This window comes from Montipora capricornis, chromosome 7, assembly GCF_036669925.1.
Source record: "Montipora capricornis isolate CH-2021 chromosome 7, ASM3666992v2, whole genome shotgun sequence".
Classification (NCBI taxonomy): domain Eukaryota; kingdom Metazoa; phylum Cnidaria; class Anthozoa; order Scleractinia; family Acroporidae; genus Montipora; species Montipora capricornis.
Window position 1 is genome coordinate 33,465,692 of NC_090889.1, and position 18,352 is coordinate 33,484,043.

The 18,352-nt window shown below is 40.4% G+C and overlaps 2 protein-coding genes across 2 annotated transcripts in view; both read right to left on the bottom strand.

The window, feature by feature from the left end:
- LOC138056991 (fibronectin type III domain-containing protein-like) overlaps positions 1–13,422 on the bottom strand; it is a 53,447-nt gene extending 40,025 nt beyond the window's left edge. The window contains exons 1-9 of the mRNA XM_068902994.1: positions 13,347–13,422; positions 11,402–11,743; positions 10,956–11,172; positions 9,586–9,888; positions 8,393–8,515; positions 6,215–6,391; positions 5,793–5,921; positions 3,622–3,834; positions 112–228 (exon numbers count right to left, since the gene is read on the bottom strand). Of these exons, the coding sequence (XP_068759095.1) occupies positions 112–228; positions 3,622–3,834; positions 5,793–5,921; positions 6,215–6,391; positions 8,393–8,515; positions 9,586–9,888; positions 10,956–11,172; positions 11,402–11,740 (1,618 nt within the window). The 5' untranslated portion in view covers positions 11,741–11,743; positions 13,347–13,422. The remainder of the gene's footprint in view (positions 1–111; positions 229–3,621; positions 3,835–5,792; positions 5,922–6,214; positions 6,392–8,392; positions 8,516–9,585; positions 9,889–10,955; positions 11,173–11,401; positions 11,744–13,346) is intronic.
- Positions 13,423–13,992: 570 nt separating this feature from the next.
- The window catches only part of LOC138057605 (fibronectin type III domain-containing protein-like), a 38,208-nt gene continuing 33,848 nt past the window's right edge, over positions 13,993–18,352 (bottom strand). The window contains exons 10-12 of the mRNA XM_068903568.1: positions 17,776–18,057; positions 16,850–17,131; positions 13,993–15,318 (exon numbers count right to left, since the gene is read on the bottom strand). Of these exons, the coding sequence (XP_068759669.1) occupies positions 14,984–15,318; positions 16,850–17,131; positions 17,776–18,057 (899 nt within the window). The 3' untranslated portion in view covers positions 13,993–14,983. The remainder of the gene's footprint in view (positions 15,319–16,849; positions 17,132–17,775; positions 18,058–18,352) is intronic.

Below are 18,352 nucleotides of genomic sequence, written 5' to 3' on the forward strand. Positions count from 1 at the left end.
CCTTAAAAACCGTGGTGTTATCCATTCTTGCAAAACCTGATATCTGGGAAGAGAAAATTGTGAATAGAATTAAAAAACGTGCATAAAAACACAAACAAAATGGCTCCTTACTCTGGGTGGTAACGCAACCAATAAACTCTACGACATTTGGCAGGGGGCTGTCAGCAAGAGCTTTTCCTAACCCAATTTCTCTCATTAGCGCCTTTCGGCCTTCCTCCCCTGAAGTTGCTGCAATCATAAATTAGATCAAAATACAATAAAAAAGGAAGTTTCCTAGATAGGTACACCTTAATATTCGGCTGATTGGTTGATGTGTAATGTCGCAGCTGGATTGGAGCAAGCATGCACGAGAATAATTACAGCATCAAATTCTTTTTCTCATGCACACGTCTCCCTAAGAGGCTTTATTTAGAGCAGACTTTGGAACACTCCCCTTGCTATGATATAACAACATAACATTAGCTTTGCCTGCTAATTTCCATTGTGTTCATCACCTATCACACTTCTGAGAAAAGAAGTGTATAAATAGACATATTTTTATCAAAAATATTTCCCTTACAGGAAATAAGGGAACTCGTCCTATTTCGGTCACAGTTCATTCTAGTGTCCATCCATTCCCCTCGATGTATAAATGCTCAAGCTTTGTGTACTGAGGAAAAACTACTTTAGGTGTCAAAAATGTTCACTTCTAGGGCATTACTAAACCACGAAACAGCGAAACGAAACACCATGTATGACACAACCATACGTTGAGTACTAATCGACAGAAGCTGGATTTGAGAGTAAATATCGTTTAAGGCGTAATTGGGCCTAAAAAGAGTTTGCTCCTAATCTAATCTCATCTTAATTTGAATCCTAATCTTAATCTCAATTGATTAGGAGCAAGAACGATATTGAAACTCGAAATCCAACCTTTGCCGGTTAGTATTCAATGTATGGTGCGGTCATACATGGTGTTTCGGTTTTTCGTTTCGCTGTTTTGGTGTTTTGCTGTTTGTTGGTTTAGTAATGCCCCCACTCACTTTGTGTCAATATCCATCATAATTTATAACAATGGAATTGCCAAAGGACAGCCACACACATGCACATATATATGTATATAAATTCTCGAATTTGATTTGAATGTATTTCAGAGCGCGCTCAGCTCTGAGAGGAGCATTAACAATAATAATAATAAACTGGTTCAAGACTTCAGAGGTAGTTCATCGTTTAATTGCTACAGCTCTGTTTCGTATGGCCAAAATATGACCACACTCATCAGGTAATATCAACGATTGACCGTTAAGTTACACTGAGAAACTGGCTATAAAAGCGGGATTACATTTGCTATGAGACATAAAAACAGCGTTATTGTATCATTGTGTTATTGTGATTGCTATTTATAATTTGGGAGATTGTTACTTTATTATAAAGTTCTTGAGGAGGTATTTGTTTCTGTGGGGACATGAACTTGCGAACTCATTTCTCTTGTTTAGACTGCAGAGATCCTTTTTGCAGATGATTGTAAATTTCTCAAAAAGACATCAATTACATTTCGTAGAAATGTTGTTGTAAGGTTTGCATTGTTTGATGATTTTCCACTTCAGGTTGAAAGGCTTGTTGTTGCCTTTGAGTGTCCATATGTGCTTTGATAATTCAGTTTCGTGTCTCTTGTTTTGATGTCAATAAGGAAGATGTGTGATTTCTGTAAAGCACTTTGAAGTTTGTCGCGATCCTACGTATCACTGTTGATGTTTCAGTTGTGACTGTTGCTTGGTACACTACGTTTGATGTGAGGCATTTTCCTTCGAGGGGGGCATTAATATTTTTTCGGAAGTTGCATTCTTTGTAGGCTGCTTGTGATGAATTTTGGGACTGGTTGCAATCTGATAGAGGTTTTTTGTTGTACATGTGTGACGAGATGATAGTTTTCATGTTTGTCATGCGGGACATTAAAGCAAGAGACACGAAACTGAGTTATCAAAGCACATATGGACACAACAAGCCTTTCAACCTGAAGTGGAATATCATCAAACAATGCCAACCTTACAAAAACAGTAAGTAATTTATGTCTTTTTGCACAAAATTACAATCATCTGCAAAAAGGATCTCTGGTACATGATACAGAGGGCACTGAGTTGGGTGGTATTGAAGGCGCGGAGACTGGATTTTCCCAGGAGTAATGCTGGCTGCGCCAATCGGAAAATAACATAGAAAAAAGCCTAGGAATCCAATTGGCCGAATAAGAAAATACCATGATACTCCTTAGTTGTCCACCCAAATTTTGCTTAAGCATTGCTTCCTGTTTCTCTTGGGAATTACAATGGTCCCAAGAGAAAACAAAAACAATGCTTATTCAAAATTTGGCTGGACAAACAAAGCATATTAGGGTATTTTCCGCTTCAGCCAATAGGTACTCCTGGTAACTTCTACAATGGAAGAAGCAGGCCAGGGGATCGAGCTCGATTGCGACATGTTTCTCATCATTCTCAGAGCTGCTGAACCCGGAAACGAAACACTATTTAAGTTCTGTTTCATTCCTCAGAAACGAAAGGCATATCTATTTTAACTTCAGGATAAGCTATTTACACAGTGTGGTGTAGTAGCAAATCAAAGTAGAGTTATTACCGTTGAGCCCACGTCTCAGCGGTGTTAGTTTCAGAAGGTGCAAAAACAAGGCTTTTGGGTCAAAACAAGAACTTGCTATTGAAGGACTGCGTGATTTCTTGATTCTCGGCTGTACCACGTAAGAAGACAGGAGAATACACAAGAAAAGTCAACCACACGATTTAAGCAATTCACGGTCATAAACTTCTATTTCCTGTTTCAAATCGAAAAGTTCAAGAATTTTAATTGCTACAGCAAGTTCCGAAATAAACTGTGCGTATTGAAATGTCAGCCTTTGTTCTATGACACCGACCCCATTGTAGGTTAATTAAATATTATACTGTGTGCACCAGATAAATCTACGCAAAGCCTACCAAAAGTAGACACTACTAAGCACGGAAGTAACAGGAAAGACATTTCCCAACACAGAAAAAAGAAAGAAAAAGAAAGAGAAAAAGAAAACGAATAAATTTAACTCGTTTTCCGACTGGATTGCCATATGGCAACCCAGTAACAGGCCTGGTTCCCTGTGGGACAATTTTTTTTGTAGATTCTAGGATCAAAAGAAGCTGGCTGCCAGCTGGTAAGGATCGGTCCCAGGCATCATTCATTGTGCTACATTGGGGCCGATCAGCTCCTTAATAAAAATGCTGTGGTCAATTATCTCAAAGCTATTAGAAAACAACATCATCTTGAAATATCCCCGATTTGAATTATTGGAACCATTCAGGTTTATTGTTGCATGTAAAATGCATGTTTGCCTGAAACATTGATACTAACATGAACAGCATTTTCATTTAGAGAGATAATTAAAATCATTAATGCACTTGAGCAGGCATTCTCTGGAAACCCTCAGTTTTCAGCATTTCACGTTGATTGTGACAAAAAATACAAATTCAAAGTGGATGTGAGCAGAGCATGTTGAGACGTCACTGTATTTGTTACTTTAGCTCCGATACATTGAGGTACCATAAATTGATTGTCACATGCTGTGCAGTCAACTTAATGAGTAATTTGGAATTCGAAGTTACTCACGATTGAAGCACTTTGCTGCAACAAAACGTATGCCAGGTTTCCCATTTTTAAGACTCAAAGTTGCTCTCCAAACTGTTCCAAATGCTCCTGAGCCGATGACCTCTTCAAGTGTTATTCGGTCACGAGATATCTCCCATTCATCCACTTCAACATCAATAAACTTCATCTCATGACTTCCTTCAACATCTGTTGATCTTAAATCCAGAAATCCAGCTTATTTTTCATATATTATTAAATGGCGGGTTGACTGTTCGTCACTAAATTATGGCATGAAATTAAAGTTTACATGCACTTCTTACACACTCTGCTGACATGCCATTGATCTGTTCACTAGATCCTACATATTGAACAATCAAAGGAATGAAACTAATTCCTCTGAGATAATAACAACGGAAGGTTGGAGAAACGATAATTATTGCATTAGTTGTAGAATAGTGAGATTAGTCGTATAATTGTGAGATCGTTGATCAAAACTGTGTTTGAACTACAAGTAAGACCTTGATTTTACCAAAGCTCCAGTGATATTTTGCAACTCACTGAGTACTTATACTTATCCACGTATCCTAAATTTGCATTATTTGAATTACTTTTTTTAAATATTAAGGTGCTTGAAAGTTCAGAGAGACGACAAAAAAAGATTACACCACTTCACTTTTTTTTGTGTTATGATATTAAACCTCATAAGAAGTCTTGGCAAGTAAAGGGTATCATCATGTGACCACGGATGTTAAAGTAGACATCCTTTAAAGGCATTTTTTTTGGCAAATTGGGTAACAACAACCATAGGCAGCACAATTCAGTATAACTAGTGTATTTGGCGTCTAAAAGATTCAACTTACCTAGCTCTGGCTTCTCAGCAAACCAATGAAAATAATAGCATGTGAAAAAAGGGAAAGACTTGGTCAGATTTACTTGTATGTGGAGATAGATTGACAGCATGATTAAAGTCAGTATCCCAATAGTATTGTATTCATCTGACTTCCATGTTGTGTTAATCAGCCACAATTTTAATGTCAAAAACAATAGCTACATGTATCTTTAAGCATTTTTTCTCGTGTTCTTATTCTGGTATGTGTCTCCAGAGATTGTTTTCACATGGTTGCAATTTGTCATGTGGTCGTAATTATCAAGGTAACTAATAACTTCAAAAATGCCTCCCACCAAGATCTAGAGCAAACAAGAGCTTTTTTTTTTGGGGAGTCGTTGTTTTTTCCCTTATTGTCTATTTAGTGTTGAATAGCCTAAAGGAAAAAACTATTGTCTTGCGACCAGCTACTACAGTAGCTGAAAAAGCCCAGTAACACACTCTTATTGTTGTAAAATACCGTAAAATTTCGGTTATAAGCCTTCCCGCTTATTACCTCCCTGGTTATAAGCCCATCTATTTGGAAACAAAAAAAATCATCCGGTTATGAGCCCCCTCGGATATTAGCCCCCTGTGTTTTCTTAATATTAAGTACTCTTGCAGAACCCTGTACTACTTCAAACACAAAATTAGGAAAAGATTGTAGAACAATAATGACAGAGAGAATTAAGTGCAGGAAGCCTCGCTGCCGTGAACTGGACATTCAAATTTTCAACAATGACAGCGAAGATGAACTCTGAGCTTCCGGTTTGTTGCGTTCTGGTTACGTTCACGTTGTTGAGTTTTGATTTTGAAATTTAAATGCATTCGATTCATAATAAAAATTAGTAAATTAAAAACGTATTTCCATCAACACTGCTGTGGCTCATTTCTAAAGGTTTTTTTTTTAATTCCGCTTATAACAACCCCCCCCCCCCCCCCCCCCCGGATATAAGCCCCTCCGTTTACAAGCCCACCCAAAACCCCTTACGAAGTTGCATAAGCCCAGGGCTTATAACCGGAATTTTACGGGTTTGTTCAATGCTGAAGGAATTTACTTATAAGTACAGTAATGACTCACGAAAACTCAATAATCGGAGTGCTCTTAAAGAATCTTCAGATTGGTCACAATCCGAGCTAATAATAGTGGAAGTTTATAAGTTCGAGTCCTGTTTTCGAGCACTTCGATCGTCCTTTTTTTTCTGTATCAGTATCCTGCGTCACTGGTAAGTAGATCTCTCACCAATGAACCAAAAAGGTGAATTGAGCTTGTACTTTCACTTGTCCAAGAGTAGATATATATTCACCCCGGGTAGTAATATCTTACCTGGGTATTTAGCGCCTTGATAACGATGATAGAGCACAAAGATAAGCAAAACCAGAATCAGTATAGCAATAAGAACCAGCAATGCAATGAACCAAGGTGTCTGGTGAATTTGCGTTGTTGTCCGTTGACCTGCGTATGTAAATCAGAATGACTTCGCAAAGTAAACGCCACGCCAATACAGACTGACTGTGGTATCAGCTTTGATGTATAAAAAATGTTCAGAATTGATTATTTTATCGAACTCAATCTGTCGTCTTCCTACAGGCTCGTTTGAGTGGAAGGCTTCCCTTTTTTCGTCTATTAAGACACAAGGAGTTTTCATCCTCCGTATGAAATTGCATGCACACTTAAAACATGACTGATTCCGTGACAATCTTACTAGCGTGAAACTCTCTCTAGTGTGACATAGAAGTAACACTTACTAAAGATGCCTTCCGCGATGTCACTTTCTGGACTTTCTTCAGGATTGACTTCATCGGGAAAATCATTTCGCGCTACAGTCTTGAACTCGTACAGATCTGGCTCCAAACGGTCGATCTCAACACTCTTCTCCTCAAAGTGATTTATCCAGCTTGAGTTCCGAAATTCCTCTCCAACTACTGCAAGATAAAATGCGGAGGCTGTCTTAATAATTCATGGCAAGAGCCGAGAGAGAGAAATTAAACACGGCCAACCTTAATTTTTGTTGGACAAACACCGTATATCGACCATCAAATGTCCCAAAAGAACCAACGTCGATACCTGAGGCCGGCTTCAAGCGCGGGAAATCTCGTGCGGAAACGTCAATTTGTAATTGGCCAAGAACTCTCCTCAGACATTTCCACCAATCAGAAAGTGACTTGCTTGCACGTGTTTCCCGCCCATATTGCGGGCTACATGTATTTGTTCTGTGCTGTAATTGGTTGATGTGATTCTTAATCCATTGTGCTGGAACAATTAATTTTCGCAACCCCGAAAGGAAAACGACTTCCGTATGACTCAAACAAGACACATACTGGCCACATGTTAAAAATGAACACTACTGTCGCAGTGTTTCTGCGCTTTGTACTTTTTACTGTGTTTTAGAAAACAGTCCTAAGAAAATACGCGCGCTGATTGGTCAAAAATCGTGTTTCTATAACTTGATGGAGACACGAGCTAGCACGAGCTGTTGCCGTAGTGATGGCGCGAGCAAAGAGAATTTACATTATGATAGAGTTAACAAGTTGTTTTCCTTTCTCTCGTGGCGTTGTTTTCTAAAAGAAATAGAAAACATGTACTCCGTGTTTCTATCGCGTTACAGGAACACTCGTGAAAGTTTGGGAGAACGCGAAAAAGCTGTGAAAACACTCGCCTGCGGCTCGTGTTCCCACAGCATTTCTCGTTCTCCTAAACTTTCACTCGTGTTTCTATAACTCGATAGAAACACGGTTCATGTATTCTATTTCTTAAATACCATATGAAGTAGAATTTTACTTTTCGTCTTTCCATATATAGTTTGCCAATAAGTAGGAACCGTTTCTTTGGGAGCTGCGCAATAAACGTAAACTATACGAATTTCAGTAAATGTAGCCTCAGGCCATTTTTACTGACTTTTTCGCCAAGAAGTATTAATGACCATGACCTGATTTTGATTTACCACGTCGCATTTGTGCAACAATACAATACAATAAAATTAACTTTATTTCACCTCGAATTTAAGATAGCAAATACATGCTAATATCTCCGAGACTAACAACACAAATAAAACTAATAAAATTAAAGATAATTAAATAACTAAAATAAATAATTTACAGTTCTAATTACAAAAGGAACAGCAGAAGTCCAAACTGCTAATGGCGGATTTAAAGCCTCGAATTGTGGGCGGAGCCCTGATGGAATAGGTAATGAATTCCAAAGCTTACTAGCACTATTCGTCACAGAATGCAGACCATATTTGGTGGTAATAATAGGTATAATGATAGGAGAGTCATGGCCTCTTAAATTCATATTAGAAGATGGAAAAGGAAAAAGATCACTGATATACTTAGATGCATATCAATGTATCGATTTATAAACTAGTATCAACATGTCATGGATCGAGCACAAACCTGTTGGTTCTCGGTAAGTTTCAAATGGTAAGGAAAATTGTCTTTATGAGAAACTAGGATTGGTCAAGCAAGGTGTAACCGAGGCTTAACAAGTGTGCACTATTCTCTTTTTTGACACTTACAATACATAAATGAAAAAAAAAGTCAACAGGCAAAGAACAGAACGCAGGGAGGTTTAATGGAAGATACAGAGCTTAAAACCGATTAGACTTGCTCCAAAAAACAGAAAAGTGTATCTATGAACCACTTTCATAAATGGCGACTACTTAAAGACCGCCATTATGAAAGAAGTCTATTCGAACTACTTCACGCATAGAATAACTGAACTACGTAATTCTATTATTGAAAACTGACGAAGGTGGCGCATTATTAGGATGAAAAAGGTGACAGATAACATTTTAACTGTTAAACAAGCATGCATTTCTTCGGAAACAATAAACCACCGATGTATATATATATTAATAGTCGAAACATGTAACTTGATTTTCATTCTAAAAAGCGACAAGAAAGTTAAGTTGTAAAAGTATTTACCTTTCTTCCTATACATAACCAAGAACTCGTGGGTGTAGCCGCCACCTAATCCAAACTTGTAATAAACTCTAACTTTATTTACTGCTGTTCCTTCGAGTTCTGGCTTCTCAGGCTTGGCAGGAGCTATAGAAGTAAAAAGGAAGAATCGGTTTAAAGCGGTTTTCAATTGAGTGTCGAAAGTAATTAGCGAATTGCTTTGGTTTTGCATTTCTTCACTCAGTGATTGGCTCAAAGTTCTCGCGCCACTTTTCTGAACAATCAAGAGTGAAACTGCACATTTTCCCCGCGATTTGTGTCGGCTACGTGTAATTGCTTCGAGTTTTGATTGGTTTACTGGATTGTCTCCGTCCTTTTTGATTGGCCAAAGTAATTACCTTGGTTTTCGTTTTACGACACTCGATTGAAACTCGCTCTACCATGCAAGTTATTTAAAGCCATGTGTATATTTTGGAATTTAAAGGGAGAGTAAAAGACGAAATGTAGAAGTGATCTTAGCACTTAACTGGACAATTTCAGCAATTGCCCCTTATAGTAGACATCTGAAGAATTCAGGCGGAATCAATGGGATATGAACCCGTGAAAGGACTCGATGAATCAACTGAGTTGATATGATAATTGACCACCGTGAAGAAATTCGAAAGCAGACGTTTCGAGCGTCAGCCCTTCGCTCGAAACATCACTTTTAGAATTCTCCTCGGTGGTTTTTTTTTCACACAAACTCAGTTGATAAACCCACTTCTGCCGGAGTTTCTCTCCCCTTCGACGCAGCACCACTGCTTCTTTAGCAAGTTAACTCCTTCATCCATTCTATTTCTGCTAAGATTTATACTTTTTTTTCCATTGTTTTCTTTCGGCTTTAATTTCAGGCCAAAGTTCATGTCATAGATGACGTAAACTTATAGCAAAAGTATTTCTACCAACTGCTACCGAATTGGGGGAAATCATGCTGGTTTCGATCCATCTAAGCCACGCAGGTAGGCGTGAATTTAGACGGCAAAATTGCTTTTCAGAACTTTACCATTTCAGCGTACGAAATGTCCGGTTTTTTTAAATGTGACTTTGACACATCATGAGTCAGTGACCTTTGTACCGGCCATGGCCAAAACCGGGGATGCGGTCAGAGGAAAGGCTACTTGAAGCCTCTTGTTTCTTCAAAAATTCAATCCTTATGGATGGAAGCTTGAGGATCTTACCTGACCACGGCACAGTTCTTTTGGTCTTTCTCACGCCCTCTCCCCATCCTATGGCTGTCATAGCCTGTATTTCTATGACATTGTTCGTTTCCGGTTCCATATTTCCCAGTAATTTCTCACGCACATCAGCTTTAGTTTCCTGCATATTCGTTATCTCGACGTCGTTGTGCTGAGATCCTGTGAACGTGTTGGAGCCTATACGATACTTAGTGATAATGCCATTGGGTTCCAAGGGAGGCTCCCACCTGACCAAGATGTACTTTGCAAAAGCATAGATCTTGACATTCGACGGTGGTCCAGGTTCTAAACCAAGGACAAAATAGACAAAACTGGCTGAAAAACCTTTAATCGCAGCAACTGCAACAACAATGACAACGACGACAACAACAGCAACCACGACAAAGGCAACAACAACGACAACGACGACAACAACAACAACAACAACGACAATGACAACGACAACAACGACAACAACAACAACAACGACGACAACAACGGCAACGACAACAACAACAACAACGACGACAGCAACAAAAACAACAACAATGATAACAACAACGACAACGACGACAGCGGCAACAACAACAACGACGACAACAAAAACAATAACAACAACAACAACAACGACAACAACAATAACGCAAACAACGACAACACCACCAACAACAACAACAACAGCAAAACTAACTTTACATTTTGCCTCCACTAGTCAACCAGACACTTAAGCTAAATGATATATGGGCGCATCGGCCAGACAAGCTACTGTGATGTTTATTGAAGCATTGGAATAGGTACAATTATATTTACACATCAACTCAAAAATAAAGTGAAAAGCAATGCAGATAGATACGGAAACTCCGCAAAAATTAGACCCCGCAAAATAAAAGTGCTACACGGTATTGTAATTCAAAGATAACACTCACAATGTAAATAAACGCTATCATATACCCCCTTCCCAAGGGGGGTGGCCAGTCATATATAAGCACCATCGCTTAAGTTTCACGCCGGCGTAAACTTAAACGAGAACACCACGAAATGGTGCCTAATTAGAAAAACAACGCCCATTTTGAAATTTTGAAGATTAAAAGAATTTCCATCGTGTTCTCGAACGAAAAAAATCTCACGTTCTGAGACCTTAGCTATGCAAAGACAAGGCGTTCTTAGTTATTATAGAACTGCTAATTACGTGACATGAGACGAGTAGTCGAACCTTCGACTCCGGTATCCGATCTCTTGATCGGGTGCCCTTCCAGTGAGCCACAGGCTAGAGATGATGCTTATAAAGATAACAACAAACAAAAAACAAAAAGCAAAAGGGAACTATCTGAAAGGAATGTACTAGTTCTCCTTAAACATGAGAACAACCTTACCGGCTTCTAACGTATTAGCTTTAACTTCTGCGCTCTCCGGTCCATCGCCTCCGCTGTTGTAGGCAGTGACTGCTATGGTGTAACGCGTGTACGGTTTCAACCCGGTCACAGTATAACTCTGCGTACCTCCTCCCGTTACATTTGTGGATAACGCAAAAGTTGGAATAGCACGTCTTCGTCTCTTCGCAGAAACAAGGCTTTCTCCCCAGTAATAAATCTGGCGCATTAATGAAACACAAAAGAGCATGAGTGTGCAGATGGCACAGCGATGACAGCACTCGAGGCAACCCGTCTTTTGTGGATACTCAGTAATCAACAAAACTTTAGAGCGTTCCCCTCCTATGCTATTTACTCATAACTCCTCTGACAGTCCATACCACCCTACGTTGGCGACCTCCTAGCAACGCTGTTATTATATTCCCCATAAGAAAAGGCTCTCCACATACCCTGTATCCATCCACACTTCCTCTGGTAACAGTAACAGGTTTCCATGACAATTCCACACTGCGTGCCGTCACGGTTCCCACAGTGACATCTTCTGGTCTTCCAGCGGGTGGGTCCTGGCCTGAAAATGCCTTAACAAATGGACTTTTGGGTCCAGGTGCAATATCGTTAATAGCTTGGATCTGGAACTCCCACTGAACGTAATACCCAGCATTGGGAATGTTAAATCTTTCTGTTTTAGGATCGTGAAGTTGAATTTCCACCAAACTGTTTGCAGGACCTACTCGCTTATACCACAGCTTGTAGAAGAGGCCTGGACCATTCCACTCCACCATTCGCATGGCCTGCAAAGACGAATTTTACCACAATTGCTTTTAATCTCGTAATCGGATTGGCTAATTTGGCGTTGTCGATAAGAGTCTAGACAACGCTGCTCGCGTCATGCTCACGTCATCTGCCACGCAATTGTAATAGCATATCCGTAACGCTCATTTGGGAAATAAACCAATCAGATATTGAGAAAGTTATAGACAACGTTTGCTCTTTCTTTGTGTCACGATCCTGGTCACGTTCTGAAATAAACATTTTCTTTGAAAGTAGAACCGCTTTCAACTTCTGCAACGGTCGCAACGATAGCAGTGGTGACAAAAACAAGAGTTTCACTGTGTAACACAACTTCGTGAAACTGGTATCGCTCGGTTTTGTTTCGTTACGCCGCGTAAGCCAATCAGAAACCGCAACTTACGCGCCAAGGTCATGGAACTAGTATCGACTTCCTTGGCGGGAATCTAGTAACAACATTTCGAGACCAGTTTCACACGTTGCAACGCCTGCTGAAACTCGTTTTGCAGCGCCTTTGCACATAAGTTTCAGCTAAAAGGTTCAACGTGTAAAAGCGGCTTAAGGTGATTCCCTATAAATAGACCGTGTCATAGATTTTCGATGAAACTTCGCACACTGTTCTAATATGTCAAGGAGATGATAAAAATGTAATTTTAAAGGGGGGTAACTGTGCTTGTTTCCATGGTGCGACGCTGACGAATAGGGCTATTTAAGTCACTTTGACAACAGACCATTTTCGAATTCTCACAGCTGGACTGGATCTAGCATGGAATGGAGGCTAATGCGGGCAAATCTTTTCAAATGCAAATTAATTTGCCCGCATTAGCCTCCATTTCATGCTAGATCCAGTCCAACCGTTAGAATACGAAACTGGCCTATTGCCACGCATCCCCGATGATAGACACATTTAGGTCGATTTTTTTTAATGTAATACTTGATATGACGCACAGCCTACAGTCGTTCAACGGTTAATTGTCGTTCATACCTGAAAAATGTATCTGAATGCCTTTGTGAGTACTTAACACTCCAAAATAGATTTAACTTGAGCGTGGGCTGTTCGACTCGTAATGGCTCCTTGCGTACAAATTTATACAATCGTCAAAAAACTGGCCACAGATTTTTACTGATTTTTTACTACTCCATGAAGACATCATTTTCAGCAAAAATATGAAATAAAAATGTGTGTCACCGTACTCGGTCAGGAGACAATAGCCATTCTTTAAAGTACCCTTGGCGTCAATGAAAATCCGCCATTTTATCAATGCAAATGCGTTCGCCAATGACGCAAGAACTTCTGCGCAGTGGGGTTGCGCAATGCAAAACCAGGGAATAGCCTTAAGTGAAAACGAAGAATTTTGAAATCGATGACGCAGAAAGCGTGGGGAATTCCAGTTGAATAGTTGTTTTCACCAGCTTCCAGCGTTTTAGGTTGGACCTGTGAAAACGATTCTAAAACGCTGATGTGGATGAAAAATACTTGCTTCGTTTCCACCAAGGTAAAAACAGAGAATTTTTAAATCGCACAAGTATAGATGGGAAGTGAATCTTGTGGAATGTGTGTGTCAAGGAAGGACCAAAACAGGCGTATATTTTTGAGGTACTTACAGTCCATCCGATGTCAAGCTGTTCAGCCTTGCCGGGGATTCCCCTAAAGTTATCAGGCCATTTGTCTGGAGCTGTGAAAAAGATAACATAAACAGATGATTGATATTTGGCTATAGAAAACAAATTGGCAATTGGTTCTATGCTCAGAGCATTTGCGCTTATTTTCCGTCTTCCTTGTACTTGATTCCTCCATATTCGTAGTAGTTGTTTAAGAAGGCTCACGTGAATAGCAAGCCCAGTACACACGTGCAATAAGTACGTGAATTAATTGAGTCAGTTTTTTTAACGTGTGCAGCCTAAGGCCACGTCCTCACTATAGACGAAAAGAAAAGCACAAAAAATTGTCCTTAATAATTAGTGTTTTGTCTCAACAAAGGGTGGTAAGTAGCTGCTGACTATGTGCATGTTTCTCTTGCTTATGCTAGCGTCATTAATGATGACCAGGGCCTTTAGAAATCGAGAGATTTTATATCGCGTTAACGGAAAATAAGAGGATGAAACTCGATTTTGCCGAACCTCAAAGAAACTTCTTTAATTTTTGATAAATTCTTGAACTATAGATGTTTAACAGCTCCTCAAAGAAACACGACTTTTGGTCCTATTTTCGAAAAAAATGTTTCGTGCTTTCCGCACTGTAAGACTCGTCCTGATCCAGAGAGAAAGATTTCTGCAACCACATTCGCTCGCTTTCAGGGGCCTTTAAAATCGTTGGTCAAGCTAACGAGCACCCACCCTGCGAGCAGAGCCTCTCTAAAACTCACCAGAGGGCAAGCAAGAGAGGTCCTTTAGACGTAAAATTATTTATCCTGCCTCCTACCTAGATTAGCTTCTTAGTTATTTTCTAGGGGGCATTGTACCTTTCTTAAGTCCATTACTTATTTCGTGTATCCCTATTTACGTGTGGTACAAATAAACTTGTTGTAAACTTGCAGAAATCGTGTCAAGTTCTGGGCTAGACACTCCGGTTAAACCAGTTTAGGCAACGCGCGCACCATATTTTTGACAAGGCGAAGGTGCAATCGAGACTTGGGCCGGCTTTGAAACTGTCTCCAGGCAACGGCTTGCGCATACTCAACAGAGACTTCACACCATTTCTGCAGAGTCCATTTTTTTTTTGTCGTCGAGTTAAAAAAGGGTCTGCTGGCAGTGTGACCGGCACCGTCACCCATATTATAAAATACCTGCAATACCTGCCCCTGATCCCTGCGAACAACAATAAATAAACAAACTAATTAAGGACAGTGCCTACTATTGCTATTGCGCATACGTTCTGCGCATCTCGAGATACTTGAGCTTCCCTATCGGTAATGCTTACTAATACAGGGGTATTTTTGAGCGGCTTAGAACTATGCAGAGGAGGTAGATCTTCGTTTAAGTACTCTTGGTATCCAAAACGAAAATTGGGGGTAACCACGGAGAGATAATTAAGCTTCAATTTAATTAAGAACGCCATACATTGCTTTGTATTTTAAAGCCTTTTAGAAATATTGCTCATGAATTATCTTTGAAAAATGCGTGGTTACTCCAAATTTTCTTTTGGGATTTCAATAACACTTTTTAAGATCTACATTTCCTGTATAATCATAAATCGGGGCAAAAATACCTTTGATTTTGTAGGCACCGTCCTAGATATTTCATCAAAATTGCGCACAAATTTGCATACCTGCAGCGTCTGTTCGGCACACCGAGCTCGTGGGTTTACTAGGACGACTTGGTCCAAATCCATTGACAGCTCTACCCCGGAAGGTCAGGTCCGCGTTTCCGGCCATTTTCACCAACGCATATGAAGTGGCGTTAGGCTTGGTAACATTTGCAATGACTTGCCAGACGTCGTCAGGGTGGGTTGACTTTCGCTCGACCAAAAAATGAGTAATCGGGGCTTGATTCGATTCGCCCGTTACCCAGGTCAGTGTTGTGTTTCGGTTTTGGCAGTCGGAAGATAATTTTAGATTGTATGGTGGATATGGGGCACCTAAAAGACAGAAGAAAAGAAAAATGGTGAAAGTTATCAAAGAAAATTACAACGCAGAGTACTTTAAAGCTCGCCTTTATCTTTATTAAATCAGACGCGACGATAGGGTGGTTTTCAATTGAATGTCGAAAGTAATTAGCGAATTTCTTTGGTTTTGCGTTGCTTCACTCAGGGATTAGTTCAAAGTTCTTGTGCCAATTTTTCAAGCAATCAGAAGTGAAACCAAAACCAGATTATCTTCAACGTCTTTTTACTCAATATTACTCTAATTTCAACCAGAGAAACTCTGAGGAAAAACTGGCTTTGCCAAAAACGAGAACTATTTATTTAACGCGAAGCTTCTCCGTGAACGTGGCTTGCTCGTGCACATTTTCCCGCGCTTTGTGTCGCCTACGTGTAATTAGTTCGAGTTTTGATTGGTTTACTGGATTGTCTCCTTCCTTTTTGATTTGCCAAAGTAATTACTTTGGTTTTGGTTTTACGACACTCGATTGAAACTCGCTCTACTACTAACAGCTACAAATGACAAGAACACTTGTCCTATCCTGACGATTGCAGTTAATCAACTTAACATTATCAACAAAAACCAAGGGTTTCAATAAAATGTGAAGTCGGCGGGAATCGAAAGCGGTGTCGCACTGGTGGGAGGCGACTGCTCTCACCACTGTGCCGTCCGTGCACCCCCATGCAACTCGTGTCACAATATACTGCCTTTGGCGGAGGCGTTTTAGCATTAAAAGTGATAGTAAGAAGCCACAGCGCTGAAAAGTGAGAGTAGAAGAGCATTAACCGCCAAAATGCATCCTTCACGCGCCATTTTGCCCGTTTACGTACTTATCGACCACGCAGCAGTCTCGAGAAAGGTAACCGCGCACCGGTGGTTCAGTTGGTTGTTACGCGGGAGGTCGTGAGTTCGACTCCAGCCGGACCAACACTCAGGGTCTTAAAATAACTGAGGAGAAAGTGCTGCCTTTGTAGTTACATCCGCAAATGGTTAGACTTACAAGTCTTCTCGGATAAGGACTGTAAACCGTTGGTCCCATCTCATAGCCCTTCTTAGCCTGTTCCAGTCTCCCATATAGTCAGGAAAACGAAAACAACTGCGTGGGAAAAGCGAGTGGGGGCTTGGGCTTGGGTCGACCCAAGCGCCCACTCATTATTCGCACGCATTTTTTTTCTTTCCCTAGTATCTGGGGGCCTGGAACAGGCTAAGCCCTTTAAGATAAGACGATAACAGTAGGGTACGTAGTCCCCGGTGTTGTGCTCTGACCTAATCTGGACGGGGGCATCTTTCACTTCCTAAAATTAAATGTGAACTGCGTAACAAGCAGTCTGGCTTAAGCCCCACATAAAGCATTGTAAATTAGTCTTGAAAAGCTCTGAAGGGAGAGACTAATAACTTGACTTCACTTCACTTCACCCACGACACCGGGGTGGTAAGATTGCATGTAAATCCGAGTTATTTTTTGACCCCATCTATGCGAGTTACCACACCTCCCGTCTCTTTTTCTTTTTCAACCCGAAATCTTACCTGCGATATCAATAGTAGCCGAGGCAGAGTCTTCAGATCTCTTTGGGTGTGGAGTATATGCCAAACAGGTGTAAATCCCAGCGTCTTCGACTGTTAGGTCAGCAATGGTCAATACATTCCGATCCCACGTGAACCTCTGGTTGTACTCGATAATAGTATCATCTCTCCTCCAAAGGTAATGCAATTCCAGCCGGTCATGCACTTGAGCCTCACAGCGCAAGTCCACCCTGCTTCCTTCAGTAACATTCCTGTCTTTTGGTGCAAGTATTATCCGAGTCTTCTCTGAAACCAAAGGTTTTAAACCATTGTTTTAAAGTTGCCGTTTTTCAGCTAGAGATTTGAGCCCCAGAATTCCGGGAAACGCGGTAAGTAATAAGTTCAAAATCGGGACGGAACGGGACAAAAAACGGACCAACATCGTTGTAAAAACGGTTCGTTTTAGTCAGGTCAATTACGTGAGTACCACAAAATGGACTAAGTTCAGTTGACACCGCTGAGGCAAAAAAATTTGAAAGATGCATTCGAGATCGGCATAATCGATGCAACAAAGGAGACAGTGAATTACCACCTCCTTCAGCTCTCATAAAAAACACGAAGCTGTCACCTTTCAAAAATATGGGCATGACTCCTTTACAGCGTGACTCAATAATACCATTTAACAGGATCAATCCGGATTCAGATGCCTTCAAAGAATACACCCCGACTGTGGATACTTTAGTCTTTTTCGCAGCAGTTTTTTTTGGATGTCACGCAACGCTCCGAGATAACGGCTGCGAACAAGACTATAAACACTTCGGATTCCAAAGGATTTTAGTAAAGGAACGCACCCTCAACCTCATTCCCAGGGGCTCTCTTCTTGTCTTGAGAGAGACCCTAGCAACGAGGTTGACTTACTTCGCGTCATCCAACAATCTGCGTTTTCTTACCATAAACAATCGCAGTGCTTTCTGCCACAGCATTTCCCAGGAAATTCTGCGCATAGCAGGCGTATTTGCCCTCATCTCGGCTACGTTGAACGTTGCTAATCACCAAGGTGCCGTCGCTTTCGATCTGGTAAGTCACACCAGGCGTAATTTCGACATCGTCCTTGTACCACTTGAATACGGTTGGTCTCGGAGCAGCTTCGGGATCGCATTTCAATCGTCCTTCACTTTCTTGAAACAGGTAAAATGGACCAAATCCATTCTTTTGAAACGATGGTGCAATGGCTAAAAGTCATTCAAGATCTGTTAGTCACAATTAGGTAAACCATAGTTACTGTTTCATCAACTATTTATGGGAAAAAAAATTGCAATATTAGCCGGCGCAGATACCTACCTTAAATTAACTTAAATAAAATAAACTGTTTTTTTTTTAAGGAGAGGGGAAAACCGAATACACCTTATTCCAAAATGGCCGCCATTTAGATATTCTTTTGTTTTTATTGAAATTAGACGTTGATGCGTCGTTCAAGGCAAAACATTCTTTTGAATTTTCAGCTCAAAAACGAGGCATCAAGGGCTA